The sequence below is a fragment of the Nicotiana attenuata genome, unplaced genomic scaffold, assembly GCF_001879085.1.
Source record: "Nicotiana attenuata strain UT unplaced genomic scaffold, NIATTr2, whole genome shotgun sequence".
In the NCBI taxonomy this organism is placed as follows: domain Eukaryota; kingdom Viridiplantae; phylum Streptophyta; class Magnoliopsida; order Solanales; family Solanaceae; genus Nicotiana; species Nicotiana attenuata.
In genome coordinates, this window is record NW_017670411.1 from 117,048 (window position 1) to 144,978 (window position 27,931).

Sequence of the window (27,931 nt, forward strand, 5' to 3'; positions counted from 1 at the left end):
CCCCCTTATATAAGTCACTTCTTCTATGATGTTGTGAGAAAGCACGGGAGAAAATATATTATTGATGTATATTCATATGTTACAATGAGCCCTATATATATACACACATAACATGTCCTACTCCTAATATATATTGGACTAGGGTTATTTATTTACTCCTATTTACATGACTATTCTAACACTCCCCCTCAAGCTGGTGCATATAAATCATATGTACCGAGCTTGTTACATATGTAGTTAATACGAGGACCAGTGAGGGACTTGGTGAAAATATCTGCAAGCTGATCATTCGACTTCACAAACTTTGTAGCAATATCTCCCGAGAGTATCTTTTCTCTAACAAAGTGACAGTCAATCTCAATGTGTTTAGTTCTCTCATGGAACACTGGATTTGACGCAATATGAAGAGCAGCTTGATTATCACACACAAGTCCCATCTGACTAATCTCACCAAATTTCAACTCCTTGAGCAACTGTTTGATCCAAATTAGCTCACATGTCGCCATAGCCATCGCTCGATATTCTGCTTCTGCACTAGACCGAGCAACCACATTCTGTTTCTTGCTCTTCCAGGACACCAAATTTCCTCCTACCAAGACACAATATCCAGACGTAGAACGTCTATCAGAAGGTGATCCTGCCCAATCAGCATCTGAGTATCCAACGATCTGCTCATGGCCTCGACCCTCAAACAATAAACCTTTGCCTGGAGCTGATTTTATATACCGAAGAATGCGAACAACTGCATCCCAATGACTATCACACGGAGAATCCATAAACTGACTCACAACACTCACAGAAAAGGAAATGTCAGGTCTTGTCACTGTAAGGTAATTTAATTTACCAACCAACCGTCTATATCTTGCAGGATCGCTAAGAGGCTCCCCCTGTCCTGGCATAAGTTTAGAATTCGGATCCATCGGAGTGTCAACCGGTCTACAACCTGTCATTCCTGTCTCTTCAAGAATATCTAAGGCATACTTTCGTTGTGAGATCACAACACCTGAGCTAGACTGAGCGACCTCAATACCCAGAAAATACTTTAGTTTGCCCAGATCCTTAGTCTGAAAGTGTTGCAAGAGATGTTGCTTCAATTTAGTAATACCATCCTGGTCATTGCCGGTAATAACAATGTCGTCAACATAGACCACCAGATAAATACAGAGACTCGAGGCAGAATGCCGATAGAATACAGAGTGATCAGCTTCACTCTGAATCATGCCAAATTCTCGAATAACTGTGCTGAACTTACCAAACCAGGCTCGAGGAGACTGCTTTAGACCATAAAGTGACCGACGCAAGCGACATACAAGGCCACGAGACTCCCCCTGAGCAACAAACCCAGGTGGTTGCTCCATATAAACTTCATCCTCAAGGTCACCGTGTAAAAAAGCATTCTTAATGTCCAGCTGATAGAGGGGCCAATGGCGAACAGCAGCCATGGATAGAAAAAGGCGGACTGATGCTATCTTAGCCACAGGAGAGAAGGTATCACTGTAATCGAGCCCAAATATCTGAGTATATCCTTTGGCAACAAGACGAGCCTTAAGACGATCAACCTTACCATCCGGACCAACCTTGACTGCATACACCCAACGACAACCAACAGTAGATTTACCTGAAGGAAGAGGGACGAGCTCCCAAGTACCACTCGTATGTAAAGCAGACATCTCGTCAATCATAGCCTGTCGCCATCCTGGATGAGACAATGCTTCACCTGTAGACTTAGGGATGGAAACAGAGGACAAAGAAGATAGAAAAGCATAATAGGGTGATGACAAACGATGATAACTCAAACCGACATAATGGGGATTAGGATTAAGGGTGGCCCGTATACCTTTCCGAAGTGCAATCGGTTGATTAAGAGGAGACAAGTCCGCAGTATTAGCAGGGTCAGGTGCAGGACGTGAATCAGCTGGACCTGATGCTGGGCGCGGACGACGATGATATGTCAAAAGTGGTGTTCCTGTGGCAGGGAGTCTAGGAGGAGCCACACTAGACTCCTCAACGGCTGGAATGGATAAGACTTCTATAGCGGAAGGTGAAGGAGGAGCTATAGGAGACTCGGGTAAGACTTCTGTGGCGGAAGGTGAAGGAGGAGCTATAGTAGACTCCTTAAAGGTCGGTATAGGTAAGACCTCAGATATATCAAGGGGGTCAGAAAGGTCAGAAGAGGTAAAGAAAGGTTTAGACTCAAAAAATGTGACGTCAGAGGACATAAAGTACCTACGAAGATCAAGTGAGTAACAACGATAGCCCTTCTGAACACGAGAATAACCAAGGAAGACACACTTGAGAGCACGAGGAGCTAACTTATCTTTCCCAGGGGCTAGGTTATGAACGAAACAAGTGCTCCCAAAAACACGAGGGGGAACAGAGTATACGGGTGATTGGGGACACAATACTGCATACGGTATCTGATTCTGGATGGGAGAGGAAGGCATCCGATTAACTAAATAACAAGCTGTGAGAACTGCATCGCCCCAAAAACGCAGCGGAACATGAGATTCAATGAGAAGTGTGCGAGCAGTCTCAATGATGTGCCTATTCTTTCTCTCTGCAACCCCATTTTGCTGAGGGGTATAAGGACAAGAGGTCTGATGAATAATTCCTTGAGAAGTCATAAACTGCTGAAATTGAGAGGATAAATATTCTAAGGCATTATCACTGCGAAAAGTGCGAATGGAAACACCAAATTGATTTTTAATTTCAGCACAAAAATTCTGGAATATAGAAAACAACTCAGAACGATCTTTCATTAAGAAAATCCAAGTACATCTTGAATGATCATCAATAAAACTAACAAAATAACGAAATCCCAAGGTTGAACTGACTCTACTAGGACCCCATATATCAGAGTGAACTAAAGAAAAAATAGACTCTACGTGACTCTCAATACTACGAGGATAGGAGGCTCGGGTATGTTTCCCGAGCTGACATGACTCACACTCTAATGTGGATAAACTAGACAAACCAGGCACCATCTTCTGAAGCTTGGATAAGCTTGGATGTCCTAAACGTTTGTGAATTAGGTCCGGAGGATCTGTAACTAGACATGCCTTGGAGGATTTTAGGGAGTTAAGGTAGTAAAGCCCTTCTGATTCAAGTCCTGTTCCAATCGTCTGCCCTGTACTGCGGTCCTGCATAATAAAAGAATCATCAATAAAATATATACCACAATGGAGGGCACGAGTCAAACGACTAACAGATGCAAGATTAAAAGGACAGCCAGGGACATAGAGAACGGAATCTAGAGTGACAGAGGGTAGGGGATTCGCTTGTCCAACTCCTTTTGCTTTGGTTTGAGACCCATTGGCTAAAGTAACAGTGGGAAGAGACTGTGAATACGCAATATTTGACAAAAGTGATTTATTACCAGAGATATGATCAGAAGCGGCTGAGTCCACAACCCATTGTCCAGGAGGACTAGACTGGGAAACACAAGCAAAAGAATTACCAGCAACAGAAGTATTAGTCTGAGCAACAGAAGCTACTTGTGGAGATGTCTGCTTACTTGCTCGATACTGAAGGAACTCATTATACTCCCCTTCAGATAAAGAAAATCCCTGGTTACCTGTAGTCTCAGTCTGAGCAACATAAGCATTTTTGGTTGGGCGGCCATGTAAAGAATAGCATACATCACGAGTGTGTCCAAGTTTATGACAATAGGAGCACTTGGGTCTAGATCTTCCAAAACGACCTCCTCCTCGTCTATTTTCCATAGTATGAGATGCCCGATTGTCCACTGATTGGGATACGAGGACAGATGAGTCAAGTGTCTGTGATGAGCTCACTGGGTGACTAGGTGCTGCAGCAAGGCGAAGTAATCGAGAGAATAATTCATCAACTGAGGGGACGGTTGGACTAGCCAAAATCTGGTCACGTACTGAATCAAGGTCATTAGGGAGTCCAGCGAGTGTAAGAACTAGAAACATCTTCTGTCGTTGCTCTTGTTGTTTTTCAATACTAGCAGAAACTGGCATCAACGTCTCAAATTCTTCCATGACTGCCTGAACTTGTCCCAAGTAAGTAGACATATCTAATTCCTGTTTCTTCAAGCTTGTCATTCGCGATATTACATCATAGAAACGAGATATGTCATTAGTGTATAGATTACGAGCCTTTTCCCAAACTAAATAACATGTCTGGAATGGACGGAACAAGGGCATCAACTTGGAATCAATAGATCGCCACAGGATACTACATAACTGAGCATCGACCTTCTCCCACTGTGTTTTGGCCTTTTCATCACCTTCGCTAGCCTTTTTTGTTAAATGATCTTGAACTCCTTGACCTTTACACCACAACTCGACAGATGAAGCCCAATCTAAGTAGTTTGAACCTCCCATTAAAGGTTCTGAGGTAATCATAACACCGGAACTGCCAGAACCCGGGTTTCTAGACCCGAAAGCATCGACTCCCAAAGACATGGTTGGATTATCACCAAATAACAAAAAGAATCAACTGAAAATTCTCTGAAACAGATGAAGAAAACACTGTGTTTGCCGGAAAAGTACTGTAGCTGCCGGAAAAATCAGTGTAGTCGCCGGAAAAACTCAAAGTGGTCCGAATCAAACGAAAAAGGTATGGACAGACTCGGAATTACTAGGCGATCCGACTGTCCAACTGGAAGATTTTCAAAAAATGGCCGAAACAGTGCTCACGCGCCGGCGCGTGGGGGCGCGTGGGTCAGATTTGCCGGAATATCGCCGGCGCGTGAGGGCGCGTGAGGGGGTGTTTTCCGGTGGGGTTTACTGGGGTTTGGTCGCCGGAGCCTTGGGAACCCTGTGGTGGTGTTGGTTTTTGCACAACACTGATAATTAGTGACTTTGACGCAATTAGTCACTTAGGTCACCGGAAAATTGCACGGTAACTGAGTTGTTTCTTCCCGGATATCGTTGGAATGACGCACAACGATAAATTTCTCACGGTTGCTCTGATACCATGTGAGAAAGCACGGGAGAAAATATATTATTGATGTATATTCATATGTTACAATGAGCCCTATATATATACACACATAACATGTCCTACTCCTAATATATATTGGACTAGGGTTATTTATTTACTCCTATTTACATGACTATTCTAACAGATGTTAATGCCAAATGATAGCCAGAAAAAGTAGAGCAGTAGGGAACGATAACACCTAACCAGCCTGCCATATCACAAATATTTGTGCTATGATTAGTTATCTTAGTTTCCGATTTTAGCTTTTTATTGAATTGGTATACTTCATATGTAACTTTATCTTTGAGTGCTGTTGTTAACAACAACAACAACAACAAACCCAGTGTAATCCCACAAGTGGGGTCTGGGGAGGGTAGTGTGTACGCAGACCTTACCCCTACCGTGTGCTGGTAGAGAGGCTGTTTCCGATAGACTCTCGGCTCACTTTGAGTGCTGTTGTTGTATTACAGTATAGAATTGCAATCTTTACCCTATTTCCGAGAGTCGAGAGCAAAACATACTGGCTTTATGATTACTCGATAAAATTTTATTTGAGATATGTTCGTTGGATAATCAAGCTAAGGCAAAATGCATTTCTCTTTGTTTGTTAGCTAGCTGATCTCGGCCTCGAGTGAGGATATACTATGCTACACGAGTAGAGACGCAAGCTATTTGAGTTTGTTGGACTTGGCTTTGATGGGATAGATAAAACATGTGTGAGCTTGGTTTGCTTGATATACAGAGAAGTTGTAACTGAAACATTCGGTCTTTATCTTTTTGATAAATCAAAAGAGTTCATTTATACTTCAACGAGATGATATGATACTCACAAAGGTGTAGTGATCATGTGCATTGAGCCTCCCAAATTATAGCCAACTCTCAATAAAAGCTAGTATTTCCACTTTACACCAAAATTAACAGAAGAAATAGTCGTCCCTCCTTACCATCTTATATGGTGGTGCTTGACTGGACATACGTAATGTACCCTTAGATCTTGTTTTCTAAAACATGCCATGGCATTAATTTTTGTGGCTGAAAGATGTTAGTAAGGGTTAAATGGGAAGTTTACAGTTAAAAAGCTTCTAAATATAGAAAAAGGTGTCACTCTTTTCTGGAACATGCTATAAAAGAAAGAGTGCCACATAAATAGAACAAAGGAGTAAAAGATAATATTTTGACCCTCAACTAATGGTTGCTCTAGCCCTTCGAAAGTACTCCTATTTCTTGTCATTCTCAAGACCCAAAAAAAGAAGCAAAAGGAGCGAGTTTCTATAGCTTCTTTTTCTTTGTATCCACTTATTCAATATCCTTCTCACCATTGTCTCTGCTGATGTGAAAAAGGAACGAATTTCTACAGCTTCTTTTTCTTTGCATCCACTGATTCAATATCCTTCTCGCCATTGTCTCTGCTTATGCCCGGGGAAGTTCCCATTGAAGGTTGACCGTTGCAATCATGAAGGACCATAGTTCAGAAGCAAAAATACAGTGCAATAAAAGGTGGCCCACATAGAATTCCTTTTGTTATTTCACAGTACAACATTATTTCCAAGATATGGTATCATTTGGACGAACAACTTGAATCCTTTATGCATTTGACTATTTCTTGGCAACTAGAAGTTTATTCTCTTAAAACATGGACAGCTCTTAGAAAAACCCCGAACGCAAAAATGGGTCTTGATCCTTTCACCTATAATGCGCCAAGGTAGAAGTACTTTATGGGAAGAGTCATTCTTTGCATGAAAAAATTCTGGGTCATAGCCAGCTGCTGTCTGTATTTTTCGTTCAATTTGTATTTTTCATTCAAAAAAGATATTAATGGATAATTTCCTATGTTTTTATCAACTTCATATACTTATTAAGAAAAGTTTTTATCAAAATTTTCTGATGGATGTACACAAGTAGGAGACCAAGTCTAAGTTGAGAAGAGAAAGGATATCTTGATATAGCATATCATGTCTTTTCTATCTTATAATCCAACCTGGTGTCTTGAATGCTTATCACTTGGTTGGAGGTTAGAGTGTGAAGTTTGGTTGAATTATTGGCTATTTGATTGTTGTAGAGATATTTTACTTGCATAAAAAGTCTTGTGCTTTCATCATTTAATGGTGGAGATAATCAGAATGTCCTCCCCTGCACCATTCTTGTCATTGTTACTTGCGCAGGTTGCATTTTGTTTAAAGTGCCTATAATGCTGTCTAATTTATTTCAGGTCGTTCTGTAACTGCTGATAGTGGGAAGAAGAAAATCCTTCTCTTGAAGGGGAAGGAAAAAGAAGGTCCTAATGTAAGTTTTCCTTCTTTAGTAGCACAATGAGAGAGCTTTTATTTTTTTAACTATCTTTTGGGGGGGGGGGGAAGGGGGGGGGGGGACACAGAGAAGGGAACATTGAAGGGCCTTGGCACTTTTTTGCCTCTCTATACCAAGGGAAAATGATAGCATGTGCAGAACAGTTTCCATTTTATTGGTAAAGCGAATTGAGACAAAAGATACTAGATATTTCGAAGATTTTTTAGACCTATTGCTAATACCATTTAGGTTGAATGAATGAAGTCATCTGCTGTGTCGTTGCTCATATTCTTTGTTACCAACAATTTTTTAACCGGCTATGATCTATATGTTCATAGAATTTGCCGTAACCTCTTTCTATATAGATTTAATTGCTTCATTTTTGAGGTGACAAAATCTAAGAGTAGGCCGCTTTCCCGTTGGGTGACTATAATATAGTAATCTATTCTAAGTTGTTCGGACACGAGTGCGGATCTAGAGGTCAGATCCTTCGAGATGTAAATTCTAAGATTCGAGGATATGGATCCTAGTACAGATACGAGTGCGGGTATCCGACTAAAAATAATAAAAATATAAAAATATTTGTAAATTATGAAAATTTTTGTGGAATACTTACATATAGCTTGTAAAGTGTGGATGTATTTTTTATTCTCAAGTTGTAGATAAATAAAGGATTGATTTCCTAGATAAGGTACGCTATTTTCTTCAAATTAACCCTAGTTTTGGTTCTGATTTCGGGAATCAAATTGTATCTCGTCTCGAATTTTTTCATCTGTCGTGAGTCAAAGTACCCAAAATTATCTGACCAGATCTAGTACGGATCCCATACCCACATCCATACTAGTATTGTGTCGACATGGGTGCGGCACCTAAACTGCCGTGTCGGAGCAACTTAGAATCTATTTATTACCAAATTATATGGATTACCCTGACAGAGAAAAGGTGCCTTTCACGTGGTATTGTTCCCTGGAAGATGAAATACTTGGTGTAAACTTCTATATTCGGTAAAAAAGACAAAGTGATGTTCAAGATATTGTACTATATCTTTTATGGGTTTACTTGCCTGAATGAGAAAGTCTGGAGGCATGACATTCTAAAGCTTCTGGATTTTGATGTGATTATCAGATTCTGCAAGCTGTGGTTCCCCTGTTAGAGAGGATTATTGTCTCTACATAGTTGTTTAATGATGTTTTTTTTTCACTTGCAACTTTGTGTTACAAGGTATAACACATCAATATTTTCTCAGGTTATTCTTATTTCTTTAGGTTCGAATTTGTCTGCCACCTGGGACTTAGTCTTGTTTCTCTTAACTGTGTAGGTTTCTAGTGGTTCATTAGCTCAACAGAATGTGACATCTACTCTCAAGAATTCACCTAGTTCATCTGCACCAAAACAGAACCAGCGCCAAGAGGCAAGTGGCAGGATCATCAGAAGTATTCTTCTCAAGGATGCTCGGCAGAATCAATCAGCATCTCAGTCAGAGAATCAAATACAGGATAAGGACAAGAGACCTCCTCGGCCACCAAGTATGCAGTTGTTTCAGAAGGATACTAGTGGAGCTAATGAGGATAAGGTCGCTGGAAATGACTTGCATGTTGTCCACGTTGAGAAGCAAGAAAGACGTTCCAGGAATAGAGATAGGCCTGATCGTGGTGTTTGGGCTCCTCTTCGCCGTGCTGATAGTTCACAGGCCAGTGATGAACAATCTTCCCAAGTGCGAGATTTTGTTGAAGGTTGGTTAACTTGTATCACTAACAACTAATTTTGCCCTTTTTTCAGATGGATACATTCTCAAAATCTTCTGATTGGAAAATAAACTCTTATGATTTCAAAGGAGAGTGTATGCATCTTACCTCGTAATTGTAGCTAAATGTTTCACTGTATGTAAGATTACCTTTAGTTCAGTTTTTTCTCTTGAAATCATACTCTTTTTTTCTGGGGGTCAAGGAGAAGCGAAAAGTGATGTACCAATCGCGCACGGCTGTGAGTTCAGACTGATTCGAAGTGGGCGTAATTCTCATTCTTCTGCTGATAACGGATAGTCTTTTTTTTAAGGCCATGAGATGATTGTGCTGAGTTCGACATGAAATGTTATGCTTAATTTTTTCTTGTCTCGTAGCTATTGGTTCTTTTGTGGTTACTTCAAAAGTTTCTGATGAATCTAGGTAACTATAAACATGGTAGTCGTCGTGGTTTGAGGGATGCAGATGGACCTTCTGTTGGGGAAGGAAAACCCGTGAGAAAGGGAGGTACTTCTGCCTACAGTTCTCTTGAGGTCTGGTTTCTTTTTAAAGTCTTATTTTGTACTTATCTCTGCTTTTACTATGTACATTTACTAATGTGCTTGCATGGACTATGATGTAAATGCAGAAACAAGTGTGGGTTCAAAAGTCAAGTTCTGGTTCTTAGTTATGTTATTTAATGGTAAGTTTCGTGGTCCATGTGGTGTTTACTTTGTTTTTACTTGAATTTTCTTCTTCCACAGACATATTCGGCAAAAGAAGTGAATGTATGACACCCACCACTACACATTCCTAAATAGCTGACGCCTTAAAATATAAGGTTAACAGAGGGATTAAGTATTATGATATTTACTTCTTTTAATTTGATGGTTGGAAAGCATGGGACCATCTCTTTGGGGTAAGTGCTGTCTATTAGGTTAAGCATGCAATTTCATTTTGTTGGAACAAACAAAGGAGCAGTTTGTTTTCAACCATAGGCAACAATATGTGTGAGGAGTGATGGATGTGTCCTGGATTATTTTGCGGTTTTAGGCTTTGTCTAAGCAGCTCAGGGTAATGGAATTTAGTGGTCCATTTTTCTTTTATCCATCAGTAACTGGTGTCGGTTGAAAAACTGACACTTTTCCCTGTTACATTTGGTTTCCTTTGTACTTTTATACATTTTGTTGGTGTTGGCCTTACTGGCATTAACATATCTGCCACCAATATTTTTAAAAGGAATAAAGTGCAAAGACTGACAAGGCCAGGTGGGGATTTGAGTGAGAAGTGGCAAAGCACACAGATGAATTGCACAATTCACCAGAACTACAAAAAAATGTCTTTAGTACCAATAACATTAAATTGCCATTAAATTCAGTAATTTCGAGCGTCCATTACACAAAAACTACAATACTAATACAATAATTCAAAGTAAACCAATAAAATTTCAACAAGGACAGTGAAAGATAACTTCAATGGCAGAGTGAATTTTTCAATTTTAATCAAACGTCATTAAAAGAATTAAGTTTCATTTGTAATATTCAATATCATATATAATCTTAATTGCTTTAATAATTGTACCAAGAGAGTAGAAGGGAGAAGCAAGAGAGAAACTCAGAAACTGAAGTATAAGTAGATGACTCCCTATCCTAGAAGTAACAGAAGAAAAAACATTCTTTGAAGAATAACAAGAAGGAAGAAGCAAATCAAAAGCGGCGGAGAAACATAAGTAGTAGAAGAAGTGTTAGCAAACTCGAGAAAGATGAAGCAGACAGGATCACCAAAAAGACTGATGAAGTTTAAGTGGAGAAGAGTCCTATTTCTCAAACAACAATTCTGTTATTTTTCATCTTTAGCTGAATTCAAAGAAGCGAGTGCTTCTTATAGGGATTTTTTTACAAGGGTCTTATAGAGAGTTGAGCTAAATGAAGAAGTGAGGATTCATATAGCCGGTCCCAACTTGTTTGGGACTGAGCATAGTTGTTGTTGGTCTTATAGAATTGCTTAGCACCTCACTATGTGTAGTGTGTGCATCCTAAAGTTAAGTGCATTGTTTCTCCCATGAGGCGATGACCCCTCTCTTTGCATCTCTCCGTCGTTTTAAGCAACAAAATGATGGTTTCTAATAACACTGTTTGCGTCATGCTTTCTCATGGACTCTTCTTGACGGTTATGCATTTCCCTTATGGCTGAAAAGAAATAGTTGGATTCCAGACTAGGCTCATTGGTGGGTTTTATCAAATATAATTCTAAGATGCCCTTGTTTGAAAAGTTGAGTGTTTCTTGTCGTTTTTTTGGTCATAAAAGATTACTTAGCTTCATTACTGATTTGCAAAAGATACAGGGGGCAAGGTGCACTGGGCACCAAGGATGGCTGGTGTTACATGATTATCTACTACTGAACTACGATCCATTGCTGGATCAGTACTAGAACTACCTACTACGGTAAAGCTAGGATCCATAGAAGGATCCTAGTTGAGTGTTTCTTGTCTTGGTTACTCCAATGGTCACCAAAAATGTCAGTATTGCTATTTTGTATATTTTCTTCACATATCTTCGTCTATCTATTCCTCCATGCCACTTGGTTTGATTTAGGTACCTAGATCTTATTGGCAAGTTTAACAAGGCAAAACTGCCATCCACACGCACCCCCACAAAGGGAAAAAAACTCGTGGGCAGGGACAGGACCTAGTTGGGGGAAGAGAGAGAAAGATGGCTGCACTTGTTTTGAAAATGAACACTGAGAACTTTAATGCCTGATGTTTGGTTGTTTACAATTTTTTGATGTCTTCAATAGTATTATCTGGTGTTTCTACTTTATGATAAACTCTCATAACTTCAATGCATTTTATGTTTGATTGAGAAATTAACCATTTTTTGATGTCTTCAATTCTATTATCTGATTTTTCTACAGTGAAATACTTGGTTGTTTACCATATCAAGTATGCAACGATATAGTGGCTGGAGCGCTCTTTGCTTGGCAGAACAGGTGTGAGCAAGGTTGCTGGAGCAGCAAAGACCTCAAATGGAACTTCGATACACCAGGGTGCTACAGGCACTGGTGTTCACCTTAGAATTAATCTTTGATCAGATTGAATCAAAGATGGTCAGGAATAGGAGCACGAGGGAAGAAAGTCATTATAATGACATATCACCACAATTTTCGGCTGGCGTTCCTTGTGATGGCGTCTTTTCACCATCAAGAGCTGTGGATTCCTCGTTCCTGCCTTTGACTCGGCTGATAATCAAGAAAATATAGTTTCTTAGATGGCAACTTAGCTTTTGTTGAACTGTAAATACAAATGTGGGATCACGGGAAGTGCCCACACTACTTATTCATGTCTATAACCCCATATTAATTCTAGGCTTGACTTTGGAGATAGGGCTTGTTTGAGCTAGTTAATCTAAGCAAAATCCAAGCGCTGAAGCGTAGAACAATTGGATTCCCATTACTTGTGTGCTGTTGGGGTGTGCTAGGGTAAGGTTTGTTGGTAAAATGAAAGAGCATTTTGGTGTTGATCCATCAGCCGTCCAAAATAATAGTGCAGTTTATATATTTAAGCAATTCTGCATCTGTAGGTCGTTAATTTTTCATTTATTCGATTTACCTGAGTTGCTTTCAGTTCTTCCCCTTCCCAACAAGAGGAAGCTGAGGGCTGCTTGTTTCCAATATTTTGATAATGTGGTAACAAACGAGGGAAAGATCTCTTCTCATGTGAAACGTTCTGTTCAAGTCCATAGCCACCGAAAAAGTATGAATTTACACTTGTTTCCATGCAGAGGCAACTCTATTCGGACCAATTTTCCAATAAATAGACTTGAAAACACCTAGAAAACAGAGTTGCGATGGGTGCCTCCTACTAGTAATTTTGGTTTTAAGTCTCATTTTGCCACCAACAAAGACTGAAGTGCTTCAAATAGGGACAGCAATTTAGTGTATTCTAACTAGGAATTCAATAGTCTAAGTAGTAAGTTTTTTGTTGTCCACAGCTAATGGTATCATCACCTTGCAGGAAAGTGGAACATGCCAAAATTGACTACTTGCTCCATTTTGTTCATAGGTCGGAGCCAACCTTCAATCCCGGTAAACAATGTTTCAATGATCAAGTATAGATGGGTTGGAACCAAACTTCAACCCCGTTGAACAATATTTCTATGATTAGATGGGGATAAGATTAGAACTTGCAATATTTAGGAGTTAATAGATGCTTGGGATCGAAGATATAATAATTGCCTTGATGGATTAGCTTTTTGTGCTATAAATTATCCTCTCTTTAGTATAAAATAGATATTATTTTTATTCAGAAATGGTTAATATTGCGTTTAATTTAGTCCCAAGTTGGTAATCCATTGATAAAAGCTCACCATCGAATTGAAATGCACGGAGTTCAAATTTCAGTGACCTTATAGAATTCAAAATAGGCACCTCATTTATATTAAAATATCACTTTGTCACATCTCCTAATAGGTGAACTAGTGTAAATTGCGAGTCATATTTTGTCCAAATATTGCGTGCAAGTTTTAATTTTACGGTGATATGATGATAAATCTCCAAATCCTGTGTGCGAATGATAATTAGAAAAATATTAGCCCAACATTCACTTCTTAGGCCGCTCCTTTCCCGTAAAAATTGCACGGGGCGCCCTATTTGGTCACCCCCATTTAATCGGGAGAAATTCAAAAATAGCCACATTTATCACTGGTCGTTGAAAAATAGCCAAGTTTCAAAAGTCATCGAAATTTAGCCACTTTAAATCTGAGCGAAAACACTGTTCAAAATCCGGAAAAATACGCCCGCAAATTTTACGGGAGTTCCAGCATAAGTATGCTTGAACTCCCGTAAATTTTACGGGAGTTCAAGCATAACTATGCTGGAACTCCCGCAAATTTTACGGGAGTTCCAGCAAGTATAATTGTCCAGTATAATATACTGGAGTTTGGAGCACTGGTGCTCCAGTCTCCCGCAAATTTTACAGGAGTTAGCAAAGTATACCGGTCCAGCATAATATGCTGGAGTTCGTACACAAATGCACCAGAACTCCCGTATATTATACTGGACCGATCTCTGTTGCAGCAAAATAGTGGCTATTTTTCATTGACTTGATAAACGCTGGCTATTTTTCATTGACCAGTGTGAAAACTGGCTATACCATGATATTTTAACCATTTAATCTACACCTACTTTTTAAAAAAGTTTTAACTTGTACCCACTGCTTAAACAACTTCAGGCCTCTTTCTCCTCCTTCGTTTCTGAATGCTGAAGCTTGAGATATTGTTATGCGTTCTAGCATGATGCTTCATATATATTTGCTTGTCCCATTATGTTCAGTTTGGTCTTATTCACAATAATTTAACCTCTTAGATATTTTGGCTTTACAGGCACATTGATTTTTGGTTCTAATTTATCTGTAGTAACTTGTTTTCATGTCGAAAATATTTTTTATTCTTTAATCATTGAAATGAATAGCATCAATCGTTGCTAATCATGATTTATTAAATTCATTGTTGTTTAGAACTTCAGCTCTAAGAATGCTGAAGTTCAGTAAATACAATACAAACTTCAGCCCTAGAATGCTGAAGTTCATCACAAACAAAACAAAGCTTCAGCTAAAATATGCTGAAGTTCAGCAAATACAGAACAAAGCTTCAGCTAAAACATGCTGAAGTTTAGCAAATACAGAACAAAACTTCAGCTTCTAAAATGCTGAAGTTCAGTAATTACAAACAAAAACTTCAGCCAAAACATGCTGTAGTTTTATTGAACTGAAGTTTGCCACTTGGACTATGAACTGAAGTTTGCGTGATTGCCTTTGCAAGTCAGGCCAAACTTCATGCAAAAATATCTGAAGTTTTGCTACACTTCAGGCAAAACATTCTGAAGTTCAAACTTCAGCGGGTATAAGTTAAAAGGTGACCCAAAAAGCGGGTATAGATGCAAATGCCCCTCCTTTCCCATCCTCCGCCAACAGTACTATGAAAGATCTATTAGATAACAAATTATTGGTTCTAAGCCATCTCTTTGAGGATTGATTAACACTTGAAGTGTTTTTCTTGCTTATACGTGATAATTAGTGTTTATATTTACCTGCAAATAATTCTTGGCATGAAAAAGGGACAATATTTGAATCACAAAAAGAATGGATAAGCAGGGTTTCATTTGAATTGGCTTGTTTGGAAAATGTTTGTCCTTTTGTTGAGAAAGAAGATCTGGTTCAACACTTAAAAGAGCTATATTTCCTTGTCAACTCATTTTTCTCCAATTGGAGGAAAATATTTTCCCTATCAAAAGAAGGAAAAATATTTTTCAAAACTCTTTTCCAATATTTCCTACCCTATTTTCCGTCCCCACTGTTAAGTCAAAATCTAAGTTTCAATGATGACAAATTTACTTACCTTGTTTTGCAGAAATCAGGAATCAACAAAAGGAAAGAAAACTAATGAGAAGCTATCCAAAGATGTGTTGCTGAATTAATGGACAAGAAAAAGGAATCCAAATCTATCATATCCTTTCAGCCTCAATCGAAGGAAATCAAGACTACAAATCAAGGAGCTATTTCCAGCAAATATCCGGTATCCTCAATTAGCTCAATCGAAGGATCAAATTTCTCCTCAATGTAAGATCGTGACAAGGAAAGTCATGAACGAATCCGGCCTTTCCCAAGAGCAGGATTCGAGAGGCACCCCTTGGGTCAAATCCCTTTGAAGATCCCGTGCCTCTAACTCAGTCAAGGTTCAACAGCTCTCAACTCTCCTATAAGAAATCTGCTAAGAACAAATGGAAGTTTTGCGCAACTACAAACATTATTTTCGAAATCTCTCTACTTCTTAACCTAAACACTGTATTCCTCAATTTATTAGTGTTACAAAAAATAGGAAGAGTTAGAACACAAAAGAGAGTTGTGTCATTATTCAAGATACATTGTTGCTATACTTCGTTGATGGTGAACGAATTAAAAACATCCTTGTTGTAATTACTCTCAAGATCTAAGGGAACCCTTGTGACCCAAGAGAAACTGGATGTAAGTACCACACCGGTACCGAACCAGTATTGAAAGTGTTGTGTGTCATTCTCTTTCTATTTACTGTTATTTTTCCTTCTGCACGAAATCTAGTCAACTAAAATCATCGTTAGTCGACTATTTTTTAATAGACCACAATTCACCCCCCCTCTTGTACTTTCAATTGGTATCAGAGCAAGGCTCACAAACTTTGCTTAACAGCTAGTGAGGAAAAGATCATGGGATCAAACACAGTTATTGGTGCATTATTTCAAGAAGGAACCTCTCAAGTGCGACCACCATACTTCAACGGACAACACTTTTCTCATTGGAAAGTGCGTATGAAAACATACACCATGTCATATGACATCTAAGTTTGGCGGGTGATCAAAAAGGGAAATCTTCCATTTTCCCCAAAGAAAGATGAGAATGGTCAAGTAATAGTATCTGTTGATACCCACTTTTTCCCTATAATACTTTTAAAGTACATATATACTTTCAAAACTGTGCATAGCATCATTTGATATTTTTTCATAATTTCTATATTTTTAAATTAATTTTATCCTAGTATTTTATTTACATAAATAATTACAAATCGCATCACAAATGGCTTTATAGCATTTCATGACTTAATATTGCTATTTATAGTTATATTAAGTTCTAATTATTTCACAAATGGCCAGATTTACACCTTTTGGTTACAATTGCACTAATTTTGCAATTATAGCCCATGTACACATCACTGCATTATTTTACCAGAAATTGGTCCATTATATTTTTTAAATGTTGAATAATTATTTTAAAGCACTTCCATGCATACAAATCATTTTTTGTAATTAGTTAATTATTATACAAATTAATTTTATTCAATTACTTTGGGTATTTAATAATACATCCTCTTTTATTTCAATTTTAGCCTAAAACTAACCAGCCCAATACCCCTTATAAAATTAGCCCAAACCCTTAGGCCCAATTCCCTACCTGCCCGACCCAAACCCCTTGGCCAATCCTGGCCGTTGATCATTTTTGATCAACGGTCCAGGACTCCCCTACTTTAATTAAACCAAAAGACCCCCCTAACCCTAACCATTTCCCCCTTTCCCCGCCGTCACTCCTCTCTTCGTCTCTCAAACGCTCTCTAACAGAAACCCTAATCCCCCCCCCCCCGCCCCACCGTCACTAGCCTACTGCCGTTCTATGGTGGTTCTTCACCACCTCAGGCCTCTAATGGCCTCCTATATGCTATGGTATCTCCATCTCCTAGATCCTTGAGGAGATTCCCAAGGGACCAGGGCAAGTCTGCTTTACACCCTTTGGGTTTTCTTGCCTATTTCAGGCTATTTGGCTCGACCTTGAGTAAGATCTTTCTCATTTTCGTCTTAAATCCATGGTTTCCTAAGTCTATGACCTCATCTCCTTTCTCTCTCCTCTCTCTTTCCCCGCGTACCTCTCTCTCTCTCCTTTCTTTCTCCTTTCTCTCTCCTCGCATACCTCTCTTTCTTCCTCTTTCTTTAAACCCTATCAGTAGCTAGGCCGGCGTCCGGCGACCCACCGGCGCCGTCTCATCTTCCTTCTGCTTCTCCGACCCCACCAGACCACTCTCCTCTGTGTTTCCCTTTCTTCAAACCTTTCTTCGCCGTACCACTGTTTCTCGGACCGGCATTGTTTTTTGGCGACCGTTCCGATGACAGTCCCCTCCTTTTCTTGGTCCCGTGGTGTGTTGTGTGTATTTCAGGTAGCAGGGCAGGCCAGTTGGCCGTCATAAAGGGTTGGACGTCGGGTTCCAAAGCACTCGGGTTGTATTCGCAGGAATTGCTGCGGCTGCCCAGGCAAGCGCGAGGCATACGGGCGAGTAGAACGGAGCATCACCGGGCGCATCAAGTCATATTTCCAGGTTCTTTCCATCGGGAGTTGGTACCTACCGTTTTCTTGTCTCTTTCTCCTTGTTAGTTAATTTGTGGCTATTTAGTTAGCATCACTTTAAGCGTATTATTAGAATACTTGTAGTTGCAACCGATTATTATCTAGTTTGGGTCTGTGTTAGTGTTGTTCGGAGTTTGTTGTAGGTATAGTGGCTGTGGTGTGGGATGGTAGAGTAAGGTCATGTCCTTGAGGGGTTTCGGGGGTGAGTAGGGGGGTGAGGAGGGGGTCAGGGGTTGGGACGAGAGGAAAGGAGGGTAAGGGGAAAGAGGGAGCTTGTAGATTGAGGATCGGTTCGTGGAACAAAGGCACGCTGACGGGTAAGTCTATTGAGTTGGCAAAAATTCTCCAGAAGAGAAAGGTTAATATAGTGTGTGTCCAAGAGACTAGGTGGGCAGGGTCGAAGGCGAGGAATGCGGATGGATATAAGTTGTGGTACTCTGGAGTCGTGAGGGGTAAGAATGGAGTGGGTATCTTGGTGGATAAGGATCTTAGAGAGTCTGTGGTTGAGGTTAGGCCAGTGAATGATAGGCTAATGTTTATTAAGTTGGTGATCGGTGTGTGCACCCTCAATGTCGTTAGCGCCTACGCGCCACAAACGGGCCTGGATGAGGAGGTTAAGAGGCGCTTTTGGGAGGTCTTGGACGAGATTGTGCGTAGTATTCCACCTACTGAAAGGTTATTTATTGGAGGGGATTTTAATGGCCATATTGGGGCGGCTGCTGGTAGTTATGGCGAGGTACACGGTGGCTTTGGCTTTGGGGATAGGAACGGAGGAGGTACTTCGCTGTTAGACTTCGCTAAGGCTTTCGAGCTGGTGATTGCGAACTCGACTTTTCCGAAGAGGGAGGAGCATCTGGTTACTTTCCGGAGTTCGGCGGTGAAGACTCAGATCGATTACCTTCTCCTCAGAAGGTGTGATAGAGGGTTGTGCAAGGATTGCAAGGTTATCCCGGGAGAGACCCTCGCGACTCAGCATAGGCTCCTAGTGATGGACATCGGCATCAGGATGAAGAGGAAGAAGCGGTATGCTCGTGGACGACCGAGGATCAGGTGGGGAACTTTAACAAAGGATAAAGCCCAGGAGTTGGAGGGGAGGTTATCCGCTATGGGAGCTTGGAGGAGTAGTGGAGACGCGAGCACTATGTGGTCGACAACGGCGAACTATGTGAGGGAGGCGGCGAGAGAGGTGCTAGGTGTATCGAAGGGTTTTTCTGGCAGGCACCAAGGAGACTGGTGGTGGAATGACACAGTCCAAGGTAAAGTGGAGGCGAAGAAGGTAGCGTACGCGAAGTTAACAGGGAGCACAAGTGAGGAGGAGAGGAGTGCGAATAGAGAGAGGTACAAAGTGGCTAGGAAGGAGGCAAAGCTGGCGGTCACGGAGGCTAAGAATGCAACGTTTAGCCTGTCTATACGAGGAATTAGGGGAGAAAGGCGGGGAAAGTAAGTTGTTTCGGCTGGCTAAAGCGAGGGAGAGGAAGGCCCGGGATCTGGACCAAGTAAGGTGCATCAAAGACGAGGATGGTAGAGTATTGATGGGAGAGTCCCAGATTAAGCAGAGATGGCAGACGTACTTTTATGGTCTTCTGAATGAGGAGGGGGACCGGGATATAGCGCTAGGGGACTTGGGGCATTCGGAGAGTCTTCGAGATTTTAGGTATTGTAGGCGCATTAAGGTGGAGGAGGTCGTGGGGGCGTTGCGTAAGATGAGTAGGGGTAGAGCGACCGGGCCAGATAAAATTCCGGTTGAGTTTTGGAAGTGTGTGGGTAGAGCAGGATTGGAATGGTTGACTGGGTTGTTCAATGTAATTTTTAGGACGAAGAGGATGCCGGAGGAATGGAGGTCGAGTATAGTGGTACCGTTGTACAAGGACAAGGGTGATATCCAGTGTTGTAACAATTATAGGGGTATCAAGTTACTTAGCCATACCATGAAAGTCCGGGAGAGGGTGGTGGAGGTGAGGGTGGGGGTGAGGAAGACGATGTCTATATCCGACAATCAGTTTGGGTTCATGCCGGGCCGCTCCACTACGGAAGCTATCCACCTTATTAGGAGGTTGGTGGAACAGTACAGGGATAAGAAGAAGGATCTGCACATGGTGTTTATTGACTTGGAGAAAGCGTATGATAAGGTTCCTAGGGAGATGCTCTGGAGATGTCTTGAGGCGAAGGGCGTGCCGGTAGCCGTACATACGAGCGATCAAGGGACATGTTTGATGGAGCTAAGACTAAGGTTAGGATGGTGGGAGGTCGGACACGGGAGCGATTTCCCCGGATTGTTATGGGATTACACCAAGGCTCAGCGCTTAGCCCGTTCTTATTTGCCTTGGTGATGGATGTTTTAACACACCATATTCAAGGGGCGGTGCCATGGTGTATGTTATTTTGGCTGACGACGATAGTTCTAATTGACGAGACGAGGGCCGGTGTTAACGAGCGATTGGAGGTTTGGAGACAGACTCTCGAGTCTAAGGGTTTCAAATTGAGCAGGTCTAAGACAGAGTACCTGGAATGCAAGTTTAGCGCTGAGTCGAGGGATGTAGGCGGGGACGTGAGGCTTGGGCCACAGGTCATCCCCAAGAGAGATAGCTTCAAGTACCTTGGGTCGATGATTCAGGGGGACGGAGAGATCGACGAGGACGTCACTCACCGCATAGGGGCGGGCTGGATGAAATGGAGGCTTGCATCTGGAGTCTTGTGTGACAAGAAAGTGCCACCGATACTCAAAGGTAAGTTTTATAGAGCTGTAGTTAGACCGGCCATGTTGTATGGGGCAGAGTGTTGGCCGGTTAAGAACTCTCATATCCAGAGGATAAAAGTAGCAGAGATGCGGATGTTGAGGTGGATGTGCGGGCACACTAGGATAGACAAGATTAGGAATGAAGATATTCGGAAGAAGGTGGGCGTCGCCCCTGTGGATGACAAGATGCGGGAAGCGAGGCTCAGATGGTTCGGGCACGTGCAGAGGAGAAGCCTCGATGCACCGGTGAGGAGGTGTGAGAGGTTAGCCGTGGTGGGTACGGGAAGAGGTAGAGGGAGACCTAAGAAGTATTGGGGAGAGGTGATCAGGCAGGACATGGCACGACTGCACATTTCCGAGGACATGGCCCTTGATAGGAAGGCCTGGAGGTTACGCATTTAGGTTGTAGGATAGGGGTAGTAAAGCTTTCCTTACTTCATTCCGGGGGTGAGGCGGGGTTGGATTAGGGTTGGTCTTAGATGGCTTGCAGTTTATGTTGGACCCACACTATTCTTGTTGTTTGTCTTAGCCCCGGGCCTTAGATTAGGGTTACTGTTATTGCATGTCATTCATCTTTCGGTTTTTATATTTCTGTTATTATTACGATTTCCACTGGAGTTACTAATGATTTCTCTCCTCTTGTTTTTTTTTCTTACTTTATTTTTGTCTTTCTGAGCTGAGGGTCTATCGGAAACAGCCTCTCTGCCCCTATCGGGGCAGGGGTAAGGTCTGCATACACATTACCCTCCCCAGACCCCACTATGTGGGACTTTACTGGGTAGTTATTGTTGTTGTTGTTGTATCTTCTCAGATCTGTACAGATCTGAGACCGATTGAACGTATTCCACATGTTTCCTTGAAAAATTCCTGGTTTTTCAACTGATTTTTCGTTTTTCCTAAAACTAGGTTTACCCTAAGTCATGTTCTCTAAAGATTTTCTGATTTTCGAATGTTAATCGTCTGTTCTTAAGTGTTATTGATTGATTTCCGCTAAGATTGTTTGGACCCTAGTCGATTTATGCTAAAGCCCCAATTTTCTTATACTTTTGCTTCGTTTCTGGGTTTTCCCGTGTTACTCGTTGTTGATACCCAATTTTTCCCTGTATATTTTTAATATGCAAAATACTTTCAAAATAGCATATGTACGCATATATAAGCATGTCCAAATATTTTATTATTTTTCCTTAATTTTTAAAGATTTTTAAACCAATTTATTCCCCTATTTTTATTCATAAAAAAACCTAATAATAATTCCCAAAATTATCATTTTGGTGATTCATTTATTGGATTCTCATATTTATACTAAAATATAGCTAATATATTGTTTGCATTTTTTACGAATTTATTTAGTATTTTTAAAGCTAAATTGCATATAATTGCAATATTAGCACCTTTTAAGATTTAATTGCGTTTATATTTATAAAAAATTAAGTCCAGTATTTCCAAATTGATAATTATATGTTATTAATCATTTTAGTGCCTTTAATTTACTTCCAGAAATTATTTATTATTTTTTNTTATATCTAGAAGTTTTTACACATCTTAAATTGTAGTTACTAGTTGTTTCCTGTTTTAAATTGTCCCAACTTAAATCGATCTTCATACAATGTTAGTTTAAATAATTTTTCTTAATTCTTTGAGTCCCTTTGTAGACATTTTTCAAGCTACTTTGATAAGTAACTATTAATATTCGCCCTTAACATTGAATGGCTCTTGAAATATAGTACTTACTACATTATTATTTGTTTCGACTTATATTTAGAATTTAAAATGCTAAGAGAAACTCCAACACCTTGCTCCGGCCAGCCATGGTCAATCGAGCCTGATCTCGACTTCTCCGGCTCAGATCAATGACTTTCCAAGCCTTTCTCATCACCTGGGTTCTTCTGAAACCCTAACCCTTCGAGGTTTTTCCGATTCTTTTAGATCCGTTGTATATCAGTGTTTTCTCTAAGCTTTTAAATATTTTCTCAAAGTTCTTTCAAAACTATACCTTCAGAGCCTTCATCTTTTTCCGATTTAGGGTTTCGTTAAGTTATCCTTTAAAGTTTCTCTGATCTTTAGCATGTTCTACTGTGTTTCACATGTGTGTCTTTTACTGTGTTTCTTATAAGTTCCTTCTACTGTATTTCCTATGCGTTTCTTCTACTGTATTTCTTATGTGTTCTTCTACTGTGTTTCTTATGATTGTTCTTCTATTGGAAAATGCATGCTAAAAGTCTCAGTTCCTTTCTGGGATTTCTGAACTTATTTCGTTAGTATTTTTGTCTTGATTACTTGTCTTTTCATCTCTACACTCGATTGATGGCAAAACCCTAAAATTTGGGGTTTCATCCGAGTATTGAGACTATTCGCTATGTGATTTGCTTGTTCTTCATCTTTGAACTTGTTTGATTTCAAAACCCTAACTTCTTTGGACCTATTCGAGTTTCTGAAGATTGTTTCATCTGCTGCTTGACTGAGTTTCGAAATATTTGTTTCAACCTTTGTTTCTTGATATGATTCTGATTTCCTGCTAAACTCTTCTAGGGTCTTTCTACTGGACCCTCTGCATGCTATTTGATACTCTCCCTCTTCTTTGTCACTAAGATGACTACCATGTTCCTATAGTTCACTACTTACTAATTTTTGTGATTGCATGACGCTTTTTCTTTATCCTAAATTCAGCCTCGCATGCCTAATACTTGTGTACTCTTTATATATGCCGAGCTTCCCCTCTAAAATGACTCTTAATTTTTTTGACTGATTTCAGACCTCCTTTGTGTAAATCTGATTGATTCTTTCCTTGTTGTGCTAATTTTCCTGTTACTTGGTTTGATTCAAAAACTTTCCTTAGCCTTTCTGACTTGGTTTACTCGTGAACCAGTGATTTCGAACCCCTGACTCCTTGATTTACTAAGTACTGATTGATTTTATTGGGTATCTTACCTTATTTGTTTAACCGTGTATTTTAAAGATTCTTCCCTTAATTAAACTCCTATGTATTTACCCCTAATTGCCTACTTTGCACAAGATGCTTACTCGATCTCTTTCCTTAAATGATTTTTGTTCACTACCATTTAAGTTTGAACTCCTTAATTAAAGGAAGTCCATATACTGATTGATTTTAATTGGTACATAGTTCCATAATTACTACTAAACTATGATTCTTGCCTTATTTCTGCACCTGTTTTCAAACTATAAATGCCCTGCACTCTCATTAACACAACACACACGAACACTCTCAGTTTTCTGAACTCACACTCACATTCAAAAGCATTCTCTCTTGTTACTTGTGTTGTGGCTTGTTTTCCAAGTACTGCTACTGCTGTATTTTGCTTCTTTGAAACTGGTATGTCCTGATTAAGGTTTTCAGCAATCACAACAATGTGTTATTTACTACCTTTACCTGCATGTCTGTCTACTGCTTATGTGTAGTTCAATACTTACTTTAGCATGCTGTAATTTCCTTCTGCCTATTCTAAATCTATTGTGAATCCCAAAACCCCCACTCCCTATGTGTTTGTGCTATGGTTTGAGGCATGACAGTATTGCAAATTATTGTCCATGACTCAAACTTGATCCCCTGGGATCCTAGCCTCTAATATGATGTGTTCTGGCAGACTTATAGGCATGCCAGCATCCTCCATTGCTGGGTATGCCTAAAGCTTTCCCTAGCCTAAGCAATAGGCTCTTTGCAATTCCCCTATTCCCTGAACCCCTTTTGTGTACCTGTTTGTGGCTGTTTCCCTCTCCTTTATTCCTTAGAATTCTGTTCTTCACTTGCACTCTCTCTTAGATTTTAAGTTCTAGCCCCCTCTTGTGAGCCTTGCCTTGGGACCCTTTGAGCTCCCTCTGAACTTGGACACTTGAGGGCTGGCCCTTCCTCACTGCACTTGTCCCTATTCTGGTGATATAATTTGGGTGTGAGCATTGCCCGGAGTCCCATTGGGGCTCTTAGGTAACTTTGACACACTCAGATTGGAGAAGGGCTTTGGATCAGTGGTCTTTAAGTTGGTCTATCTCATATTTCAGACAGTAAGTCTGAATCAGGCTCTCCTTTGGTTGTATTTTTTTTTTATTTCTGATGTAATTTTTTTATTCATTCTGGTTTGTAATAAGTTGTAATAAACGCTAGGGGCTGGCTAGTGAAAAAGGGTGGGTAACTATGCATGCAAAGGGTAGAAATCATGTCTATAGGTCTATTACAATTTTGCATATTCAGATACATATAGTGATCATGTCTATAGGTCTATTATAATTTTGCATATTTCAAATACATATAGAAATGATGACTATAGGACTACTATATTCCTGCATATCCAACTTCATATAGAAACCATGTCTATAGGTATCTTGGATTCTGCATATTCAAATAGAAATCATGCCTATAGGTCTATTCTGAGTTCTGCATAGCCAACTTCGTATAGAAATTATGCCTATAGGATTGTTCACTTCTGCATATTCAAATTCTGCATCTAGGTACCATGTTTATAGGTTTAAAACAAGCCTTATGCATTTAGATACTATGTCTATAAGGTTTCTGCATTTTTTTTACACCATGTCTATAAAGTTTAAAATCAGCAATGCATAGAAAGCATGCCTATAGGAATTTCTAATCGAATCTGATTCGCGTCACTCAGTGTTAGATATAAAACCAGTAATAATGGATACTGATAGTTGTAGAATTTATAATCAATTCGTTAAATCCTGCCTCTCTTTTAATAATTTGATTCCCTTACTTAGCAAGTTTAACAAGTATGCATTCAAACAATTTATTTCAAGCCTTACTATTTTCTGAATTCAATAGATATCATGCCTATAGGACCCCGTCTTAACACTTAGGCAAGCCATAGGGTAATAACTATAAACTGAATCTGTTATATTAATTACAACCAACAGGCAGGCCTGATTCGGGCTTCTTATCTGAATTATGTAATAAATCAGTCTGCCTCAACCTTTAAGTTCTCTCACATTTGGTATTTAATCAGACCTTAACCAGTATGTGAAAGTCATGCTAATTACGTGCTTTTCTGTTCAAGGAGGTGTGATTGTGCCTCTGTTTGTTTACATGCTTCCCCCCTAAAATGTGCAATGTGTGTTTTGTATGTCGCCTTAGATTTTTGACCTTTTGAAACCTAAAATAAGCCCAATATCCCTCCCCTTTTAGGATTAGTAGTCCTAAGTGCCTCCGGGACTGATAGGATCGGGACGGGTAATAGCATGCAATAAGTAATCGAGACCATTCCGCGCTTTAATACCTTGACGGGGTGGGAAGGGTAGATATGGATATGATGACCACACGATAATGTCACGTGTAGCCCCTCATTGAGGAGTGATTACGGACATTGTGTGGGGTGATCCATATTTTTAATAAACCTAGGATCCCCCTCCCTCTATTTCTTAACTTCTTTTAGCAATTTCAACTCTTTCTTTTAAAAAATCAGCTTTTCTAATTGTTCTTTCCAACTTTGTTTATTTGTAAACCATTATGTGAAAATCCCCTCTTATTTGAAGCTTTATTTGTCTACATGTTATTTGCACCTAAATTCACAATAATTGTCTGGCCGGGAACCACACTAGTGGATTCTGAAGGGTGCCTAACACCTTCCCCTTAGAATAATTTCAAGCCCTTACCCTATCTCTGGTTATCCAAATCAAACTCTTTTGGTGTCCTAATGCACCCTGATAATTAGGTGGAGACTCTTCAAATTGCAAAACCCCTTTCCCAAAAGGAAAGAGTTGTCCCAACCAAATGTCATAAACCTGATTTCACGAGAAAAAGGGGGCGCGACACTCGTTGCATTGTTTCGTTCTGTGCTTTGACTTTCATGATTTCTCCTTAGTTTAATTCAGTATCTTGTGACTTTTTACCCTAGTTCATCTCTACTAGGGTTTCTGATTCGATTCTCGACCGATTCTGTGTGTTTATACTTGACCTGTTTGTTTATTCATGGAAACCTATATTATTCTCCTTTAAATCAATATTATTTTTGAGTTTTGATTCACTGATTTGCTCTATTAAGACCTATATGCGATTCTTGATTATTTCCCTATTTTACACCTTTTAATTATTTTCTTGCCTTATTTGATTAGCCGTGATACTTATAGATTCCTTAAGATTATTTCCTTAATTGAACCCCTGTTTATTTACCCCTAATTGCCCATTACGTGCTTAAGTCTTACTTGATTTTCTTTCCTTAAATATTGTCCTGCCCTTTACCGTTGGGTAATTACCCCTTAATTAGGGGGGACTTTACTGATTTCGTGCATAATTGATTCTGTAAGTTCCCTTAATTGCTGAATGATTGATCTCTTTACCTTATTCTATTTAGCCCCTGACTACTATATATACTCTCCTCTATTCTCACTTCTGGGCAACGAACATTAGTTCAAAAATGCTCTTACACTTAAAAGCTCTCTGTTCTTCTCTGTTACTTGCAATCTTCACTGATCTAGCCGGCTGTAAGCCAAGGCTAGCTATTACACAACATTTGCTCTATACTCTGTGTTTTCTCTCCCTAACTGGTATGTCCTAATCCAATTTCGAAGTCTAAAACTCTATGTGTTTCATTGCTGTTTTAGTTCATTGATTATGAGTTCCAATCCTATTCTTGTTTACTATCTTGTTTGCCCAATATATAACTAGCATGTCTAAACTACATTGCCTAATTACTGTTTCGCCTAGCATGTTTGAGTTTTATTCTGTTAGAATCTGTGATTAGTATGTCTAATCCACAATGATCTGCCTAGTGCTTTATCTAGCATGCCTCAACCTATTTTGTTCTATATGTGTCAGCATGTCTATACCAGGAATACTTGCGTAGTGTTGTCTAGTCTGTTCATTTGGATCCCTGCTTATTGTACTTTGCTGATGAGATCATGCTAAGTTGTCTAGTATCTCAAAGTAACTCTGGTTTTGTGCTTAACCTGTCCAGTGTTAATGTGTTTTCCACATGGCTGTTCTGTGATCCTTGCTCTATGTCTCTACCACCATTTTTATAACTGACTTGTTAATCCTATAAAACTCTTGAAAATTTCTGCGCATCCTGTTGTTTTATGCTCCACTATACACTGATGTGTTCTATGTGTCCCCAATTCCCACTACCCCTGCGTGAAAGCTGTTGATTGAGTGATGCTGCACCTATTTGTTCTGTAATCAACTAGGCTGTTTTGCTGATTTTCAAAAGTGTTTTGTACTGTTCTCAAACTGCTAAATTAGTTACTTATTTTCAGAAAACCTCTTTACTTCTAGAGTCATTTCAGTACTGTTTTCTTGTAAAAAAAAACCTTTCAAAACTATGTCAAGCACTCTCTCTTAAGTCCCTAAGTTCTGC

General features: G+C 39.9%; 1 protein-coding gene across 2 annotated transcripts in view; it reads left to right on the top strand.

Annotated features, from left to right (window-relative positions):
- The window catches only part of LOC109239055 (regulator of nonsense transcripts UPF3-like), an 18,577-nt gene extending 6,055 nt beyond the window's left edge, over nucleotides 1-12,522 (top strand). The window contains exons 8-13 of one of the 2 annotated variants that reach the window (XM_019405559.1): nucleotides 7,160-7,233; nucleotides 8,555-8,926; nucleotides 9,016-9,076; nucleotides 9,402-9,511; nucleotides 9,607-9,660; nucleotides 11,872-12,522. In XM_019405559.1, coding sequence (XP_019261104.1) covers nucleotides 7,160-7,233; nucleotides 8,555-8,926; nucleotides 9,016-9,076; nucleotides 9,402-9,511; nucleotides 9,607-9,645 — 656 coding nt within the window. In that variant the 3' untranslated portion in view covers nucleotides 9,646-9,660; nucleotides 11,872-12,522. Of the gene's footprint in view, nucleotides 1-7,159; nucleotides 7,234-8,554; nucleotides 8,970-9,015; nucleotides 9,077-9,401; nucleotides 9,512-9,606; nucleotides 9,661-11,871 lie in introns of both variants that reach the window. The other variant, XM_019405560.1, reaches the window with a different exon arrangement.
- The last annotated feature ends 15,409 nt before the right edge of the window (nucleotides 12,523-27,931 follow it).